Raw genomic sequence first — 21696 nt, 5'->3', positions numbered from 1 at the left:
TTTGGTGTCTGGTTTCAGAAGTGGGATGGCTGTTGGTGGTTTGGCCAGAATACAGAATGACCTTTGATCAGATACATGCCTATATCATCAGAATGAGGCCAACCAAGCCTGTCTCTTTGATGTCATGGCCACAGTGCATGTCTTTGCAGCCAACAGACCTATGTTTACCTATTGGTTACTAAGAGAACTACTAAGAATTGTCTGCAAAAAATGTTTCAAACGAGGCATGCTTTGCCCTGAAGCCATATGAGCCTGGTGTCATGGTCAAGGTACTGGTTTTCCCACCAAACATACTGGTTCAAATATTTGAGGAGTACCTCAGAATTGCGCTAATTGCGTTAAACCAAGCCATGGTAACTTAGTCAGTGACCTTCAGCATTGTTTCAAAGTGAGTGTCGTAGTACCAGCTGGTGACTCGTGAAGTGAGAAGTCATCGGGATGACACATACTGTCAGAGGCGAGCTGTAGAGGGAAATCACATCGAAAATGTCACTCAGATCTTTCGCGTCGCCTCACAAAATAAACTGCAAAACCCCATTTTAACTCTGACCTTTTTCTGCACGTCAAATGCCAGATATGAGACTATACGACCGTTCATTGCATTTCCATCACATTTGGCAAGGAATCCCAATGATGAAAGCAGGTGTTTCCTTGAGGAAATACCTCATGGTGGAAAGAATGTGCTTTTGTGTATCAGGGAGAATAATAATAAAAAAAAAACCTTCAAACTGCTGGTTCACATTTCAGGGTTTTTTTCTGCTCAAGCTGCCATCTGTACCTACTATACATGCCTCCTATTCTACTGGCCAACTTCCCATCACTGATCTTCTTGCAGTTTTTTGTAGCTCAGCCCAGTACGATTGCATTAAATTCAGTTTCAAAAAGGAAGTCAAGTCAAAAAATGTCTTTGAAACATGGAAAATCCACCCCCAGTAGTCTAAACCAAGCATCATCATTAATAATGTGTTTGTGGCAGCAAAATCCACAAGTCTCAAGGGGCGGCCATGATTGGTCTTTACCTGAGTCCTTAGGTACTCTGTCATTATCAATCCACAGCAAGTGGCAAAATGGCCATCACCTCAGATGGATAAAAGCAACCCTTCATTTAGTGCAGCCATTTCGTGTTTGGTGAGAGGTGGGGAACACCCTGGACTGGACGCCAGTCAATCACAGGGTCATTGATAAACATCTCCTCCAATCAAGTAACGTACGCACAGATGCCAGCGCGAAAACAACATGACAGAGGGCCAGGCTGGTCTACCAATATTATACACTACAGACTATAGATCATTGAGGTCCCAGGGTCACCGTGGCTACAGCAGAGACTTTATTCTCCATGTTACAACCCATTAGCAGGATTTTGAAGCTCTCTTGATATGGTACATTTACTACATACGGTACGTGGCTTGAATCCATATTGTGTATACTGTAAGTTTGATAAACAACTTTAACTTGTTGAAGACTTATACAAAACTCCATTAACACAGATGTTGACCTAACACAATTCTTGTGTGGTGTCCAAGATGGTGTCCACTAAAATATTCTCGAAACGTTCAAAGTCAACTTGGCGACATCAGAGGTGCTGTTTTAACCCATTAGTAGGATTTTGAAGCCGTCACAATCAGTGTCAGCAAGTATGGCAACAAATTGCCTCCATTAAAAACCAGAACCAGGATTTTGAAGCTGTCAGGATTTTTTTTTAACTTTAGTTTGTTTCAAACAAGTGCTTAACACCTTATCAGTAATGAAGCTAAACCGCAGAGATGGGCATTCGATCACGAGGATGGAACGGACCATCTGTCAATCCAGGATGAATGCCCATTTTGACAGAGGACAATACATTTTTTTGTTTGTTTTTTTTTAAAGGACGGACTAAGCAAGGACAGAAGTGGGTTCTTGTTCGTTCTTTTGATCGTCCCGAACCGGGTTAAGTATATGGTGTCGCAAGGAAAAATAGCAAGGCCAGAGTCTAGCCAATTGCTGCATTTTCTTTACAGGCTATTAACAGCACAAAACGAGGTCGTATGACTCACTTAGGCACATTGATAGAATGTTCCCTTTTTCTCTCAACAGTATCTCTTATGTACACTCAGAGGATATAACAAAGTAGATTTCACTACCGATCAATCCAGCCGGTTAAACAAGCTGTCTATGTTGTATGTCTCTCGAAGCCCGCCCACCAAGATTATTATGACCCCCTCGACTCCTGAGGCACAGATTTCTAAAAGTAAAATTGTTACAGTGCACTCCGCTTAATAGAACACCGGTTAATAGAGTAATCCGCTTAATAGAGCAAAAGGCTCTGGAACGGATTTGCCTAATGCAATTTCCTATAAAGATACTCCGCTTAGTAGAACAGATCTCCGCTTAATAGAACAGGCCGTAAGCAATGAACATTGTAAACTAGTGGTTTTCGAAGTGTAGCTATCGCGATACTGTACCACTATCGCGAGAAAACGCGGTAGTTCTAGCCGTATACAGTAACAGGTAGCACGCGTCACTCCACACATAGACACACGCATGTCACAATGGCTTCAACTTCATTCAAGAGACGAGGGCTATAAGAAGGACTTACTCAGACGATACGATGCCTTGCCGGATTCTCAGAAGGTACGCCCGCGGTTTCCAGGACTTCCCTCTTATCCAGCGCATTGAGAGGGAAGTCAACCGCAAAATTACGGACTCCTGTTTCCAGACAAAAGTAACGAAATTTTTCTCGTGATTTGAGATGTTTGACTGAAGTTGATTAAAGTTGTTGTTTTGTTGTTTGATTAAAGATCTGGACGTCCACAGTCGAAATATCTCTTCTAACTCGTCAGCAGGGGTTTTTCTGCATGCATAACTTGGTCGTCGACGTGTCTGAAGGTGTACCTAAAAGTGTCTCCGGTTAATAGAAACTCCGCTTAGTAGAACAGAAGCGCTTCGGCCCAATGGTGTTCTATTAAGCGGAGTGCACTGTATTATTATTGTTTTATTTGGTCTTAAAAGCCATTTTATTATGAAATATTAGATTGAGTTGCTTATCATTGAAATATTAAAAGTATAGCGAAACAGTGATGTCTTTTTAGTTTGATTGATGGCCAGTGTTATCTGCAACAGCCAACCACGGCGTAACTGAAAATGGGACGGAAGCGCTAAAGCACGAGGATGGATAGGAGCGGAAGACGATTATTTTATGAAAAAGGATGGAGGGACCGATGACAGGTACCCAGATCACAGACGGACCAGCAAAATAGTGCCCATCTCTTCTAAAACATGCTAAACAATTTCAACTTGTGACTGCTTCTTTAGCACATTTGTCCTGCCACTTGTTGAACCCACTGCCATAAGAATGAGCGAGCTGCGCATCTGCTGCATTCAAGTGACTTTCCAGTGCCACCCGTATCCAATTGTAGGTCTGCCTTCAGCGGTTTCCGCGGTTGCAAGGAAACGGGCTTCTGCTGTCCAAAAGGGGTGAATAACACGTCAGAAATCACAGAAATCGAGCCACCACCAGTACACTCTAACTTTGTCGTTGCTATAGCAAATGCTCCTATTCTATTATAGATACACTCTCAAGCAAATGTCATGAACATTTTTGAAAATGAGAGTTATTTCTTGGGTACTGATTAATATATGAAGAGCCACCCATTTGGTAAACACTTCTGAAATAACAAATTAGTTTGTACTTACTTTAATTATATTACTCATAACATTGGTCAATGGCATATTTTAATCAGTGATGGTTTTATATGTCCCTAAATGTACATTGTATTTTTAACACCGATTTAAAAAGTGGCTTTTTTCTTGCACATCAGATTTTTTTTAAAGTTTGACCTATAAAACCTTGTGCAATGTACATTTTATCATGCATTGTAATTTATAGTTATGACACCGAAGAAGAAACTGCACCTTGTGCTAAACGTAACCCTTAATTCATAAATGTGTTTAAATCTAGGACACAGTATTACATATTACATACAGGGCCGCCACAGTGGGCTTCTAAATAATTCAATAGTCTAAATAAATAATCTAAATAATTCATATTTGAATTTGTCCCTAAACCTGAAAATTTGCATTGAAAAACTGAATTTGAATTGCACAATTTGAATTTGAATTTCTCATTGAAAATTCAAGTCTGTATATTTTGACATTCAGTTTTACAAATGTAAACTTGAATCTTTTCCACACAGATTCAGTTCGCTTAACTTTTCACATTCAGTGTGTGGTACAAGCCATCGGGTCAGGCAGGGGTGTCAGACCCATTCTCGTCGCGGGCCATATTTTAGTTACCATTTCCCTTGGATTGCCATTATGACTGAAATAAAATGAAGTCAAGAATAACAGTTTATTCTTCTTTTCAAATTTAGGAAGGGACCGTTTATATTTAGAAATGAATCCCCATAGTCAGAACGTCTCGATTTCCGGGTTGTGGTTTTGTCAAACCTGGTTCTGTCACGTAGCAAGGTGGTGGTGGACCCCAAAAAGCAGGCAGGAGAGAGGAGCAGCGTGTATTTGAAGAATTGTATTTAAAACAAAGAATACTAAATCCAAAACAAACAAAGTCCAAAGTATCACACAAAATCCATGACTAAAGCTAAAACATAACAATGAACTAAACATAACAGAAGCCAAGAGCAAACAGCAACACACATGGCAGTAGAAAGCAACAATGACCCGACCTCGAGTGTTCAGGAGTCCTTTTATACAACTAATTACCAAATGACCAACAGGTGTGCAGCTGCCGGGGGAGCCCTGCAGTGCCACCTGTTGGTCCCTAAACCGAATCATGACAGGTTCAGTTTTGAAAAGGCATTGTTCTGAAAACATTAAATTAAAATACTCAGCTTGTAATGCCCTGTTTTGATTGGCACTGCCAAAAGGTATTATTTTAATATGCTTTGTCATGTTTGGATCTATTCAAAAGAGGCACTAAAAATGACCCACTTTTACAAAAGGGAGGTGAGAGCTCAGTGCAAGGGGTTACCATAGCAACAGGAGTGCAAGAGGGAAGGAAGCGGGTGTACCTCGTCCAAAGCAGGGCAGTCTGGACGTTCCCCGGCACTTCTTCAGGCTGCTCTCCAGAGAAATGGAGCAGGAGAGCGGATGCTCGCACTTCTTTCCGGCCCAGCCTTCCTTGCAGTCACACCTGCCACAGTGACACTGACCATGACCTGGAGGAAGGGAGGGATGCTGCATCAAACACCCAAGCTAGCAGCATTTATTCATAATTTTCAAACATCAAAGCTTTCAGTCACAACTGCCATGAAGATTGTTCTGATTATAAAAAAAACAAAACTAAAGCAAAATCAACAAAAGTCCCCCGTGAGCTGTCACCTAACCATGGCGGAGGATTTTGTGTGTCCAAATGATCCTATGAGCTAAGTTGTCTGGGGCTGTATGCTCCTTGCGGGGTCACCTATGGCAACAGGTCCTAGATGAAGGACCAGACAAATTAGGGCCCAGAGGCCCCTGATGATGATTAAAACATTCATCCATGATTTGCCTTGCCCGAATGAGGGTCATTGGCACCCCTCTTGGAGCCAGGATTGTGTAAGTGTCTGGTGGCCGGACCTGCACCCAGCGGAATATTCTGGTCCAACCTGGCAGATCCAAATGTACAGTACATCAAACATGAGAGTTTGCTAGACAACTCTGACAAAATACCCTGTCAGCAAGAGTTTCAACTCCTACCTCTAGCAGAACTTTACCCACATCCTGGGGTGGGGAGAGACAATGAGCCAGAGTGGACCATGTTCCGTGCTTCTATTGTTGAGGCAGCCAATTAGAGTTGTGGCCATAAGTTGGTCGGTGCATGTTGTGACAGAAAGCCACAAACTTACTTGGTGGACACCGGCGGTAAGGGATACATCAAGTTGAAGAAGGCGTCAATTGAGCCTTTTTGGCCTGTGGACCTATAGATGCAGCTGACAGATTTTGGTTGGACAAGCTCAACGCAGGTTTGGCCGTCGCTGGGGCAAAAATTCGGTTGTGGGAGGACTTTGGCGAGGCCATGGAAAACAACCGCTGGCTGGCTTTGAGGATATTTTTGTCCGCCATCCAGCAGCACAGGACAGGGAAGCAGTCCACCATTAATACTCTGCATAGTGGAGATGGGGTGATTTTGACCTCAACTCAGAACATTGTGAATTTGTGGGGAAAATACTTTGAAAACCTCAATTCCACCGATGCTGGGCTTTTCTGTCCCTGAGGTTGAGGTCACCGAGGTGGTTATAAAGCTCCTGTTTGTCAAGGCCCCCAGGGTGGATAAAATCCACTCAGATTTTAAAAAGGTTCTGGATGTTGTGGGGCTAGACCAGTTGACACACATCTAGAACATTGCATGGAAAATGGGGACAGTGCCTCTGGATTGGCAGTTGGTAGTTCCCTGTTTTGCAGAAAGGAAACCAGAGGGTGTGTTCCAACTACAGATAGGTCACACTTCTCAGTCTCCCTGGTAAGGTCTATTCTGGGGGTGTAGGAGAGGAGAGTACATCGAGAGGTCAAATCTCAGGAGGACCAGTCCGGTTTTTGTCATAGCCCGGGCATAGTGGACCAGCTCAACACCAATGGCAAGGTCCTTGTGGGTGCATTGGAGTTTGCACAGGCAGTCTACCTTTCTTTTGTGAACCTGGAGAAGGCGTTCGATCATGTCCCTTGGGGAGTTTTGTGTGGCATGCTTCCAAACTCCCAGATGCAGTACAGGCAATTTCGTCCCCTTACCACTGATGTCAGAGTTTGTTCTCCATTGCCGACAGTAAGTTGAATTAATTTCTAATGATGGTTGGACTCCACCACTGCTGCCCTTTTGTCACCTATTCTGTTCATAACCTTTATGACTGTAATGAATTTCTAGGCACAGCCAAGGCATTGAGGGAGTCCAGTTTGGTGGCCTCAGTATTACATCTCTGCTTTTTGCAGATTATGTGTTTTTGTTACCTTCCTCAAACTGTGATTATCAACGGAGCTGAGTGTGAAACGGTTCGGATGAAAGCACCTTCAAATCTGAGACCATGGTCCGCAATAAGAAAAGGGTGAAGTATATTTGGTGAATGAGATCATGCCCTAAGTGGAGGAATTCAAGTCCACTTATTCATGACTGAGGGCAAGATGGAGCAGGAGATCGACAGGTGAAGCAGTGGAGCGTCTGTTGTGTTGCAGATTCTGTGCTAGTGTCATAGTTGATCTGTTTGGGACCAACAGGTGGCTCTGTACAGCTCCTCCGACAGCGGCACACCTGTTGGTCATCATGTCATTAGTAGGTTCTCTGTTAAAAGGACTCCCGGCCCAACCATTCAGTGTCGGGTCATTGTTTCTGTTGCTGTCACTGCTTTTGTTGGTTAGTGTTTGTACCTTACTGCCATGGATTTTTGTTTGTATTGCTTATTTTTGTGTCTGCCATGGGCTTTTGTTTGTTACTTTGGATTTTTATTGTTTTCTAGTAATGGGTCTATGAGGCCTCATGAGGCGTGTCGACACACTGACACACTGTGTTGATACTGTGCTGATACTGTGTCACTGACCACTGCCACCTGCTGGACCTTCAAGATCCCTGCAGCCAACCCACTTAACAGACTGAACTGACTGATAAATTTATTTGTATATTGAACATATAAACATTCAATTCGGTAATAAATTGGCAAAAAGTGAAGGTAAGATATAAAAAAAGGAAAAGCAAATAGTCATCATCACAAATATGTGTTCAAAGGAGTAGAAAGAAGTAAAAAACCTACCCCGAGTTCTACCCCTTCTTATATATGAATTGATAATTTTTCAAAATAGGAAAGAAAGTCAACAAATCAACAAATGCTTTTACCCTTATGTATGCTGTACTTATACATTTTTACAACTCTAGGTTTGTATATACAGTACATACTCATTGGAGCACATGTATATGTCGATTTTCTCATATTCATAATGGATGCTACATTTCATTAATATATTAAATCTCATCAATGTATTTCTGATGTATTGGCGGCCCGGTAGTCCAGTGGTTAGCACGTCGGCTTCACAGTGCAGAGGTACCGGGTTCGATTCCAGCTCCGGCCTCCCTGTGTGGAGTTTGCATGTTCTCCCCGGGCCTGCGTGGGTTTTCTCCGGGTGCTCCGGTTTCCTCCCACATTCCAAAAACATGCGTGTCAGGCTGATTGAACTCTCTAAATCAGGCATGTCCAAAGTCCGGCCCGCGGGCCAAATCCGGCCCGCGGTCGAATTTCATCCGGCCCTTGGCCCCTGTCATAAAATCAGTGCCGTCTGGCCCGCAGGTTGGGCGCAATGGAACACGTGTTGCATTGACTGAGGTCTCGTAGACTGGTGAGTGATGTTTCATAGAGTACTGCAACCCTCTAGTGGCTAAATGAGTAATAGCATTCACTAAATGAGTAATAGCATTTAGACACTAGAGGGCATCACTCACGAGTTAACAAGACATCACTCCGTGTTTATATTGACTGATATGTCATATTTCAAATGATCCTTGCAGTTGTGGATATGTGTATTGCTTGTTCATTTCCCTGTTGTTCGAGTCAAAGGTTTTGTGACTATTGAAAAGTCATGGTGATACATTTTATGTTTCAAATCAATCAATTTGCACTCAGGAGACTTCTGTTTAAGAAAAAGTCAAGTGAATAAGCAGTTGCATGTGATATACCTGTTTCAAATGAACCAAAAGAAATTCTTAAGATTGTTGAAATTAAAATAAAAATGGAAATGTGAAACAGACTGGCTTACTAAAATTTGTTGAACAATATTGTTGTTCAATGTAAAGAATGTCAGCCAAGGTCGGCCCCCCGACATTTTACCACATAAAATCTGGCCCCCTTGGCAAAAAGTTTGGACACCCCTGCTCTAAATTGTCCCTAGGTGTGAGTGTGAGCGGGGTTGGTTGTTCGTCTCTGTGTGCCCTGTGATTGGCTGGCTACTGCCCGGAGACAGCTGGGATAGGCTCCAGCACCCCCCCGCGACCCTCATGAGGATCAAGCGGTACGGAAAACGAATGAATGAATGAATGCTATATTTCATGAGTGCATCGAATTTATCAGCTTAATTCTGATTTGTGTAGTTGTCTTGTACTACTCTCGAATTCATTTTTAATCTCAGCAAGAGAGTTACTCATTTTATTGGTCCGTTTCAGAATCATTCCATAGATTTTCGTGTTTTGGATTTTTTTGTATAGGTTAGTACCCCTTAAATGATGACAACTTTCTCGAATTTTAAAAAGCTTCTGGATGTTTTGGCAAAGGAGGTTGTTGTGTGCTTTGTACATTAATTGAAGTCAACCAGGTCATGAGATTTCATTGTTTAATTTGATAAACAGTGGATTTGTGGGTTCCGTCTATTTGGAGCCAGTGATTGTTCTGATTGCTTTGTATTGTAGTTTTAAAACAGAGTGCGTTTTACTTGCATTTCCCCTTATTTCCACACAATCGGTCAAATATGGAAGTAATAAAGTAGTATAATGGAAGTAGTATAATGTGTACAAGGATCTCTTATTCAGCACATCCTTAGTTTTTGGGAGGATCCCTATGGTTTGGGATATTTTTCTTTTATTATCTATTATGTAGCTGCCAGCATGGTTTGGCATCTACAACTGTTCCATGACATTTTCATAAGGTCATTCATCGATTTGATGATGAAGTGTATACAATATCATTCACATCCATGCATTCATTTTGCAACATTCAATGTGTTCAAATAATGTGAAGATCATTTGAATGAGGATGCTTGTGGGCTTTGACTTCACAAATTTTTATTGAGAAAAATAAGATGCTCCAATGTTTTAAACTTCAACCTGTTGCGTCTTTTACAAGCAATTTCTCCTGCTGTGGAGAACACACGCTCACAAGGGACGGATGAGGCTGGCGTACAAAGGAACTCCTTTGCGAGGTGGGAGAGGTTTGGGAAAGAAGTGTGTTGGTCCTTCCAGTACAGCTGCCTTATAATAATACCTTATTCTCCAGGACATCAAAACGGTCCCACACGGCGGATGATTTGCGTCTCTGCTCCATAATCGGCAAGGAAGGCAAGGCACGAACACGAAGTCTGCACTGACACGAACTTCGACAAGCGAGCGTGAGTGAGGTCTGGCTTGTTTCGGCAAGTGGTATTGTGTCGCCAGACGCACTTCCTTATAAACACTGTGCGGCGGGCTTTTGCTGCGTCAACGCCCTCTGCACTGAGTCGACGCCCCCTGGACTAAGTGGCGCAGCCTGGACTGTGCCAAGCAGCCGATGCAGTCTAAACTGCACCGGTGCAGTTCACGTGTCAATTAGCAGCCTGGACTGTGTCAACGCAGCCGATGTGTCAATTAGCAGCCTGGACTGTGTCAACGCAGCCAATGTGTCAATTAGCAGCCTGGACTGTGTCAACGCAGCCGGTGTGTCAATTAGAAGCCTGGACTGTGTCAACGCAGCCGATGCAGTTCACGTGTCAATCACGTGACGTAATGAAGCAGCACATGCATCGACACGTGGTTTGCTCTGTGAGCCCGGCGCATGTGTCAATGCATCGGTGTCGCTGGACCCATCACTATTGTTTTCAGGACTTAGTTTGTTCTGGATTTAGTTTTCTCAGGGTTTTGTTAATACAGTTTGTCAAGTTCACCCTGCTCCTCCCTCCTGCTTGCTTTTTGTGGGTCCTCCACCACCACTGTGTCGCGACAACTAATCTGTGATGCTGAAGAAGGAGCTCAGCTGAAAGGCAAAGTTCTCTATTTACTTGTGGTACCCACGTTCCTACCCTGATCTTCAGCTGTGGGTGACGGAAAGAACAACATCTCGGATACAAGCAGACAAAATGAGTTTCCTCTGCAGGGTGTCCGGGGCCTCTCTTAGAACTAGAGTGAGAAACTCAGTCATTCGAGAAGGACTCAGAGTTGAGCCATGACTCCTCTACACTCAGGTAACGACCAATCACCGTCTTCCTCTGTTTGCTCATGTAACGTTCATGAACCGAGCCATGATTGGTCATGACCTGATGCCTGAACAACTGTGATGTAATTTTCATTCGAGAGCAAGTGGCAAAATGTGATTGACACATTGATTTTGTGCTTAATTCATATTCCAAGCATATTTTTCCTTGTTTGCCTACACTGAAGGGGCAAAATTGGATAATTATTGTGCAGCTGTAATTCAATATATATATATATATATATTTTAATCAGCCCAATATTCACCAGAGCAGAAGTCATCGGTGTATCGGTCGTAGGTGGCATGGCAGTTCCTCTCGTCACACTCGCAGGTGTTGCCATGAATATCGCCCCAGTCGCCAGAGGGATCCACATCATAACAGCTGCACTCCCCACACACACAGGTGCCTAAGACACGCACATGAGACATATATTTAATTACAGTTCCAATGAGGTTTCATTTGTTTTTTACAATTGCGTGGAGGATCAACTTAAATGATCTTGGGTGGGTCGCGCAATCCTGACCCTAAGCAAATTATTCTTTTTGTTCTCAGAGATGGTACGTTATGAAGCACAACATTGCCACTGTATTTACCAGTAAGTAGATGTTTTTTTTACGCAACTGCACCTGACTCGTATTTCTTTTTCCAACGACCTTTTGCTTTTACTCCCCACATTGAAAAACGGATATCTATATTTAATATGACTGACATTGTTCAAATAGCCTTGTTTCTTTTTCAATCTGCAGATGATCACATGACATAAAAAGATGTAAATAGTTAAGCGTGGTTTTATTGATTGATAGTTGGATAACTTGTGGAGTGATTTAATAAATGCATTCTTAAAACATCAAAGTACGGAGTGTGAGTACCACCTCTGGTCCCCGTCTTAACGGTGTGTATATACGGTTGTCATTAATTGTACTGTATGTGGTTGAATCACGTCGGCTCAGCAGCATCCAGAAATGATGATTGCTTGCCAGAGCATGAGCGAGGCCGGGGGAAACATGCCGGCTGGCGATCCCTTTGGTGTGTATCAGCCCATTTGGTTAGGTTTGAACACCCCCACCCCAATCCTACGTCCTCCATCTCATCACGACAATGATGTATGGAGTCATCATAGTCATTTACCTTCATGCAATAGGCCAAAGTCAAATACTGCACCATCCACACCTCAATTTCCACCAAAGAGTTTAAACATTAAATCTGATCATAATTGTTATTTTTCTCTACACCATACGTCCACAGTCCTCCTAAATAGATGGTTGTGAATCTCTCTGTGTATTAATGCATGAATTTACCCCTAAGCGCCGCCACCCAGCTGCTTGCGGTTTGACAGCATGCCAGTTACGGTATTATTAGCCAGGCGATGGAGGAGCTACTCTGTCTCCTGTCAGTCAAGCTTTTCATGCAGGGGGGTGAAGGTTACTGTAGACTACAAAGACACTTAAAACGGTCCCCAAAAATTGTGTGTGTGTGTGTGTGTGTATTTGTGTGTATATACACACACTTCTATGATATGGAGAATGATGGAATCTCGTCTGTATATCTACAATATATTTACTTAATGCTTATGACTGCAAATAACTTGTATGGCATGTATTTTATTTGTGTGTTTCTTGATGAATCGTACTTTAATTTTTTTTTTTTTTACTGTATACAAAGCAGTCTTCCGGCATTGAAGTTCCTGCACAGAAGTGGGAGAAATAAACCGTTCCAAACACGCACACTAGTTTCAAGTCAACATTGAAATACTCAGCAGCTCTTTAATTTTAAATGACATGGGAAAGATTGGCTCCACAACTGCCACATCTCTCAAGTCTATAGATGCACATAAATCATTTCACATGCGTAACGCCACCAGTTTTATTCTTTACGCTCTGAAGTGAAATCAACTAAAGCTCTATTTCTTTGTTCCGTTTACTTATTGAAATGGATGACACGTATGGCAATAAACGAGAGTCAGGAGTCAATTAGTGTCGGCTGCTATGTGAAGAAATATCGTTCTCAAGTGTAATTGCGTTTGATATCCATCCATCCTTGTAGATGTGTACTCCCAATTGAGCCCCTATGCTTCCCAAATACCCTCCTACCCTCCACAAGATTTACCCGCATCCTCCTTCATATAACCCCATCTTGCTTCCCTGCTGACCTTGACAAACCCCATTATCCTCAACCCCCCCCCCCAGCATTTATCCTCACCTTCCCAAGATCCTCCATGAGGACTCGCCAATCTTCTGCATGACCCTTACCAAATAACTATCCTGACCCCTATCATTCCCAATACATCAGTGTATACTGTGCTGTTAGACTTGACCAATCTTTTGGGGGCGGGATATTCAGAATTGGAAAGTTTCCCTGCAAATCTGTAGGAATAAACAAGACTAAACCAGCAGTTTACACTTCAATATAGCATACTGTACATTTTTGCATTTAAATGTTTACCCATTTTACAATAGCTTCTAACTAAAACTACAAAGATTTCAAACAAGTGGTTACTTGACTTTGACTTTTTTTTTGTTACGAGCTGTTGATTCATTGAAACTTCGTATATGCGCCTTTCAAGTCAAGAGGGGAAAAAAGTACATTTCCATGGTAACATTTACATTTTTAAAAATACTTCCCCAATTCCCCATCTTCCCTGCAAATGCAAGTTCAGTCCTGTTCTAGATCTGTGCAACCCTACAAACCTGATGGTTTCCTCTTTCCTTTTCATCCATTTTATACAAATAGCTTCAAGCAAATATGGAAAACTCCAACGTGAAGCTCAAGTCTAAATGTTCTTATCATACCGTCATTGTTCTTTGCTCTGGTAAATTCTGTCGGACCTTTGCCCCCTGTCTGTGCTGCAACATTCTCCTCCGTGAACACAGTCAGTGTTGTCACTTGTTAAATTAAGCGAAAATGGGAAATCTGCAAAGACATCCTCTTGCTGAGCTCCATAACTAATTGTAAAAAGAGACAACCCAAATTTAAAAAAAAGTTGGAATCATAGAATTCTCACCAAAATAGCTTTTGTGGTCTTTCAAGAAACTCCTTGTTTTTTTAGTGTATGGTTGTGTATTAAAGAGTCACTTATATGGCCATCAACGGTCAGGATCTTCCATATTTTTCGGATCTGGTGTCTGTTTAATGTCCCATTGAAGTCACTGTGAGAGCCATGTCGAATGTCATTCCTGAATTGTGGAACACATTTTCCATTTAACAAACAGCTGCTTCGAATGTACTTTTCAAAAGCAGACTTGTTAGTTTTTGTTCTTTTATTAACATGCATTTAATTGTACGAACATCCGAGACCTAACCGCCGGCAGTTAAGAGCCTCTGTCGGAGTACGCCGGTGGTCATGCATCTGAGAGCAGTGAGCTTGTCTGCTCTCGGCCATCAGCCAGTGTCTCTTGTTTAACAATTCATGCCCCCTTTGTTATTGTGACACATTAGCTCGTGGTTAGTTTTTCATTTTTGCGTTCATTAGTTTTCAGATGTGGCAGTGTGGTGGATGACTGGTTAGCATGCCGGCCTCACAGTACAGAGGTGCCCTCCTGTGTGGAGTTTGTATTTTCTCCCCGTGCCTGGGTCGATTTTCTCTGGGTACTCCGGTTTCCGCCCACAGTCCAAAAAACATGCGTAGCAGGTTAATGGAACACTATAAATTGTCCCTAGGTGTGACTGTGAGCACAGCTGGTTGTTCATCTATATGTGTCCTGCGATTGTCTGGCGACCAGTTCAGGGTGCCCCTCACTTCCTGCCCGATGACAGCTGGAATAAGGTCCACACATAGACTCTTGTGAGGATAAGCAGATCAGAAACTGAATGGGTGGATAGTTTTTGGATAGATCCTTAGTTTGCGTGACGGCGAGACCCATTTCTTTGACCTTTTGTTTCAATCGTGATTAGCATTTTTGTTTTTTTGTCGACATGAAAATGACATGCTCATTTAAAGATGAGTGCAAACATTATTTCATTATGTTATTAATTGCGATTTGTTACTGTATCCAGTGCCTGTTTACATTCAAAAATAATTTAAGTCTGTTGTAAATACAGTAACAGTTTCGTTTAAGATATTTATTTTCTTTTTTTTCGAAACATCCCAATTCCCGTTGTTTCCCTGTGCCTTCAAAGTGGATGAACAGACCTCGGTTGCTGCAGATTTTGCCGTCTGGAGATGAGCATCTGCGTTTGCTTTCCCATGGGCTGATGTCACACTGGAATTCACATTTGTCTCCATGCCAACCAGCAGCACAGTAACAGTTTCCACAGTAACACTGGCCGTGGCCTGGAAGCACAGTGCAACATGCAAAAACCTGAGGTCAATCCGATAGTGGGTTGTTCACTCAACTACAAAATATCTTTTATCTTCTATTATATTTTTAAAGACACTTCAGATGATCTTGACTTTTGATCATAACAACTTTAGTGTTATACTGCAATGATATGAACGTTACAATATTTGTCCAGATGGGAGCTTTGGCACACACTGTACCTCCACACACTTCACCAGTCTCCTCGTCCAGACACTCGCTGTCATCACACTCGCAGAAAGGTCCTGTCACCAGGGCTTTGTGGTCCTCATTGTTGCACATGCAGCTACCGCAGTGGCAAGTCCCTTTCGCCAAAAATATTACCGTATTTTAAAATTAAGTTAATATCACAGAAGGAATAAGGGAGAAAATACAAACAGCTATTTGAATGTATATGCGCAATAAATTAGCAGGTGCACTACATTTTTTACAACACACAATTGTGACCATTGCAGCTATATTTTTTCCATATGTTGAAAATTGCTTTTTATGCTCAATTTGACTTGATTCACTAACGCAAACTTGGAGGATACACTAGTCCAATTTATGTTCCCAAATTACTACATTTCCCCCAAATAATAATGTATCTTATTTTCTTGACATTCATTATAATCATTTAAAAAAAATCGCAAATGATATCATTGTCAATTTCCATAAATTAGAGCATTGGGGCATCTTTTGCTGTTAATCCTACTAAATTGTTACCAGGAGATTTGTTTAAAAAAAACAACAACAACAACAAACAAAAAATCAATCATCATAACAATAAAAATGCATTTTTTAAAAAAAATAATTAAAAAGGAGAGAGAATATTGCAATAACGCTGTAATATGTATTTATCTGCTGAGTCATTTGGAGATAAACACAGCAATCAATTGCTGATCAATGATTAACTCCTCAACATTCGAGCTTAATATTAAACATGGATGAATAATTTACGCCTTAATGAAACAGTGTACCTCTGTTGGAGCATACCACCCCCTGTGGGTTTCTGCACTTCTCCCTGCTCTTTTTTCCAGAAAGGTCACACTCCTCTTGAAATTGGCAGGCCTCTCCAAACCAGCCGTCGTCACACTCACACTTCCCGCAGTCGCAGTAGCCGTGATCTGAAAGGAAACACCAGACACTGCATGCTGTTTATTAACGCTGAAATTTTGTGGTTAAAAATGGCGTGCAAAGCCCAGGATAAATGGGGGTTAGGGGGTGTTATTGTGGATTAGCGGGAGGCTGTCAATGTGTTTCCTTCTGTAGCACATTATTAGGATGTAAATATTATTAACTCTGACATTTTATGTCAGTTTTCCGTGAACCAGGAACTAGACTGCTATTGAACAGATGACATACTAATCAATACTGCAACATTGAGTTTTTTTGTTTTTGTTTTTATTGCTTTACTATTACTTAATTGAGATTTCTCTTTGGATTGAGGATTGTTTTTGTTGCTTTGGCGCTCAAGTCACAACGAAACCTTTGGTCGCATTCAGTGTGTCTATTCTATGTTTTCTACATTATTGTTGATGAACAAGAAAATGTCCTGCTGTACTAACACACAAACAAACTGCTGCATGAGCTTTTCAGAGAAACAAATTAACTATTTTTGCTGCACGAGTCACCATAGATCTGCTCCCCACCACCCTAGAAATGCAGGTGGTGCCATCATCTCTGTGCATTCTGAATGTCATTCTCCATGAAGAAGAAAGACGCTTGATAACTATCAAATGGAAAAACAAACACAATTGGTGCGTCACAATTGTTTTCAAGAGGAATGTTTTCTCTCTATTTGCCATTCTAGTCATGATGGAACCAGTCCGCCCGCCACAGAATGCAAATAGCTTAGAGTGTCCTACTTACATCGGAAAATCGCTTTTCGTGAACCAAGAAATAGCCTAATAACAGACAAACCAACTGATGAAGATCAACACCATGATTATTTCACATTTGTGAAGGGAAATTATTTCAAATCACAATGGAGCCATTCCTTCTGGCTAAGAATGAAAATTGTACAGTCATGTGTCCATTCCTAGCATCGTTCGACAGCTAGCAGTAAGTAGTCTAATAATTATCGAATGGACATATTGCAAGAACGAAACTCTTCAATAGTTTGGGGCGAGGGGATTGGGGTGGTGGGCGGTGGGTGGGCGGGGTGGTGGGGGGGATCGTCTATAAAAAGAACTGTTCGAAACTGTCCGTTCTTAACATCCTATGTTGTACTTTGCAAAACAACAAAAAGCCTACTCACTGACAAAGGTTGCTTTTTGCTTTTATTAGAGGAATTCATTGTGATGAGGTGAACCAGTCTTGGGTGTACCCTGCATCTGGCCCATCTCACATGAGATCAGCTCAAGCTCACCGGTGACCCAAATGTGAACAAGCAGTACAGACAATGACTAGATGATGAGAGAAACTCCTTATCTCTTTCCGATAATATGGTTTAGTCACAACGGGACTCTTCCCCCCACCCCAGTATGGAAATGATCCCATCCATCATTCATCATGATCCAGAACGCAGATAGATTGACAGACATACAATACAATATTAATACTAAAACGCCTCATTGTTCAATCATTTCATTTTCATTAAACATATTTTCTTTCTGCCCCTCGAGTCATGACCAACCCCAAAGCCAGACTGCAAATGAGTCCCGTTCATCATTTCCCAATATCTTAAGTCATTCTCCACGAGGCAGAAAGTAGCCTGTTAACAGGTAAACCATCTTGAAAGCATCAGTCCGAAAAGTGAGTGGAATTTCTTTTCAGAGCTTGAGTGCCAATCAACAACCAAGAGTGCGAATAGTGCTTCCAGTCATCTATTCCTAATGTCCTGCTGTCATTCTCCATTAACCAAAAAGTAGCCTTTTAACAACCACCCCAAAAAAATCCTCAATTTTCTCCACTTTTATTGGAGGAATACTTCTTTTTGTCACTCAAGTCACGATCAAATATCCTCTACCATATAGGAAAAAATAGGAAAACAGTTCAGGGTCTGACATCAAAGGTCCCGATGGCCCTGGGCCACTGCATGACTGAGACTACTGAGACTGAGACACTGAGACTACGCGTTTCACTATTTCATCCACAGATACACTTGAACCTCCATGAATCAATTTAGCAAATCTTGTTTTTTGGGATGTCAAATGTTAACTATTCAGTTAGTTTTCACACTGCTAAAAAAAACTCAAAGAAGTAACTACTCAGAAATATTATTTTATGAAAGACTTAAATAATGCAATATAGAGATGCCAAATATGCAATTGATGATTGAAACTTATATTATATCATGAATACACAGGTATGGTGCCACTTCAGCCAGGGCAACCACAACATGGCTCATGTGGCCACCACCCAAAAAAGGCTTAATGTTGAACCCTGCAGACGGAATCTCCCGTGGCCGACCAGTCAGTGCAGTATAAATGTTGCTCGGTGTGCATTTGGCGTATGTCACAATCATCCTCCGGATTCATTCATCATGTAAATTCGGTGTCCTTCTCAAGGGCTGTCCATCAGTCATTCGCAGTCCTGTCAGCCATCTATCCTCATTATCACTTTGTACACCTTTGAGAATCTGACAAATGAAAGTAGAGCCCGAAAAGCATTTCACTGTCAACAAGAAAATTTGCATTTGCGCATGTAATCGCTAACAAACGTCGAGCGTGAGTAATTGTTTGATCTAAACCTTAGACCAGTAGTTTTGCCTAACCTTAAAGCTGGCTCTCGCCCTGGACTTTTAAATGGGTAAACATTGAAATGCTAAAAAAACTCAACTCAAAAAATAGTGTGCACAATAATCCTCATTTTACAAAATTTGGTGTACTGTTTGGGAAGTGGTTGTATTCTGTCAATGCCTTCTGTCCTTTCTTGTCTTTTTGAGTCTTCCTACCCACGTTACCTTTTCGTTAAGGGGACGCAAATCATGCCTTGACACGGTCAACTGCCATGTGAGCCAAGAAGCTGAATTAGAAAAAAAAACCCAAAGTGCCACACTTAATGTGTGAGATTTGAAAGTGACATCCACTCTCCTGCATGTATTTGTCTGGGCTCAACCAGTAGTCTGCCATAAACGGGAGTGTGGCAACCACTTAATCTCCTTTGGAAGTTTATGTGTGGAAAAGTCATGTCTTGTTCACACTTTATCGTTCCCAGTAATTCACTCTGTCTTTGGGATGTCGCTTCCCACGCTACTACACGCACGCACACACACACACACACACACACACACACACACACACACACACACACACACACACACACACACACACACACACACACACACACACGCACACACGCGCACACACACACACAGACACAGATGGTTAGTCAGCCAATCAGGTTCTGCACAATCCCTGGTTACAACCAATTGGGGCCACAGGTGCCAAGGAGATATGAGTCAGTGACTCATACAATCTAACTTAATGACAAAAACAACTTTACAAGAATGGCACTCAGCCCTGTGCCAGACCTCTGTAAAGGCTGAACAATGGGAATGTAATACATGCAACACTGTCATATAGTTTATATTATAAAGAGCAGTGTGAACATTGAATTCCTGTAATGCAGTTAGAATTAATTGAAATAGATGATGACGAATATTCACAAACAGTCCTGTATGTATTCACACAGTTATTGGTATTCACACTAAAATAATGTATTTTCCGCACTATAAGGTGCATTTAAAAGCATTCCATTTTCTCAAAAGCCGACAGTGCGCCTTGTAATCCGATGCGCCTTATATATGATATGGTGTGATAGTCTCTTTATATTCCCCATTGAGTTCTTTCCCTGTTGGTGTTTCTATCCCATCTAGTGGTGATTATTAGCAGGAACCAATTGTAACCTAAGAGGGTTCTGCCCAACACTAATTGACAAGTGCATTCGCCAACACACTCGAACAGACAACTACTTTGTGAGCTCTGCACAGCCATTATGAAACCAAAATAATCTCAAAAGCTTTGTTAACTACTGACTAAACGAAGGAAGAAGGAGTCAAGTAGCCCTTTGTCAATGTGCCACGAGGTGCGTGTGCCCTTTTGTTGAATCAATTGTCTTCAAAACATTTGTCTTTCATTTATTGTTTTGCCATTTGTATTTATGCCAAGGAATGAACCTTGTATTTTTATGGACTTTGCATCGTGCCTCATACTACACCCTGAGGGAGCATCATATGGATCAATATTCTGATTTCTTGGATGTAGTATTTTATATGTTCTGTAAAGCACTTTGTTACAGGTGCAGCGGTTGTGAAGGCCCTATATAAATAAAGCTACTGTATATTGTATTATGTTGTATTACAATTAGCATAACTCTATCTAGTGGATGCATAATGCAACGTCAGCCACTATTCTATGCGCCTTATAAATCGGCACACCCTATATATGAAAACAGTTTTAAAATAGGCCATTCATTAATGGTGCGCCTTTTCATGCCGAAAATATGGTATCGATTGAGTATAGCTCATAAAGCACTGGACATTTTTTTTCATTCCCCGTAACTAACATAACAATTGCTGGGAACCCTTCCTTGTCAGAAGACTGTTCCATACCTCACCAAAACTTAATAACTCTTCTTGACCTTTTGCAAAACACCTTTAAAACTAACTGTTAAGCTGTTTCTGTCCTCCGATGTCAAAAATAACTGCTATGAAATTGGTGGTCCAGTCATTTTGCAGAATACTGAACTGTAGCTATTGCATATCCACTTAATTTACTCAGTCACACATTTCAGTAACTAATTATCACTCTTCTCCTATTCTTGTGGGTGAGTGAGGAAGTCTCGTGTTGACGGGGGACTAAAAAAAAAAACAGACACCCATATTTGTAAGTGCCAATCTATAAAAGAAGCACTCTCCTTTTGACTTATTATGTTTCAAAACAGACAGGATGTTCTGGCACTTGTCTCAGCAGCAGAAAGTGTTAGTGGCACACCGTGGACTGTCAAGACTTGAGTGGCGTTTTTCCTCCCAACAGCCCACACTGGAATCATTAAGTGAGTCACAGCACAGCAAATGGCTCGCTTACAGTGTCTCAAGTAAAAACATATGAATAGAAAATATGTCTTTGAAATAAAACAATAAATGATGTTCCACCTCCAAATAACGGAAAACAATAGCACAAGCACTTCAACAGTACCCAATGGATATTGTAGTACTACTTATCAAAGGTAAGATTTGCTCCATATTTGTTTACTTTTGCCGAGTTCAGGGACTACAGGAGGACCTTTACCCCAGGACAAAGAACTATTGGAGGGCCATTGTATGTTTGGGTCAACAGGAACTATTTTTGAAATGCATTTTACTTTCCAAGGCCAGCTAGTACTGGGCTGGTACTTTCTAGAGGTCCATGGACATTTGCAGTGTGGTCTCTTAGTGCTGTGTATGTCTGGCTGCAACATTTTAGCTGCTGGAATTCTAAGGTGCTCAGGCGAAATACAGCTCGATAGTTTTAGTCGCGGCGGGCTCGGCATGACTGAAAATATCGGTTGCTTGATCTCTTTTGTACTACCCCAAACCCGCTTGGCAGGG

At 41.7% G+C, this 21696-nt stretch overlaps 1 protein-coding gene across 1 annotated transcript in view; it reads right to left on the bottom strand.

Moving 5' to 3' along the window:
• The window catches only part of itgbl1 (integrin, beta-like 1), a 38018-nt gene that overhangs the window by 7346 nt on the left and 8976 nt on the right, over positions 1 to 21696 (bottom strand). The window contains exons 3-7 of the mRNA XM_052082491.1: positions 16142 to 16288; positions 15365 to 15487; positions 15017 to 15157; positions 11153 to 11293; positions 5007 to 5153 (exon numbers count right to left, since the gene is read on the bottom strand). Of these exons, the coding sequence (XP_051938451.1) occupies positions 5007 to 5153; positions 11153 to 11293; positions 15017 to 15157; positions 15365 to 15487; positions 16142 to 16288 (699 nt within the window). The remainder of the gene's footprint in view (positions 1 to 5006; positions 5154 to 11152; positions 11294 to 15016; positions 15158 to 15364; positions 15488 to 16141; positions 16289 to 21696) is intronic.

The sequence above is a fragment of the Hippocampus zosterae genome, chromosome 12, assembly GCF_025434085.1.
Source record: "Hippocampus zosterae strain Florida chromosome 12, ASM2543408v3, whole genome shotgun sequence".
NCBI lineage: Eukaryota > Metazoa > Chordata > Actinopteri > Syngnathiformes > Syngnathidae > Hippocampus > Hippocampus zosterae.
Note: the sequence above shows the minus strand (reverse complement) of the source record. Positions and strands in the feature narration are given on the sequence as shown.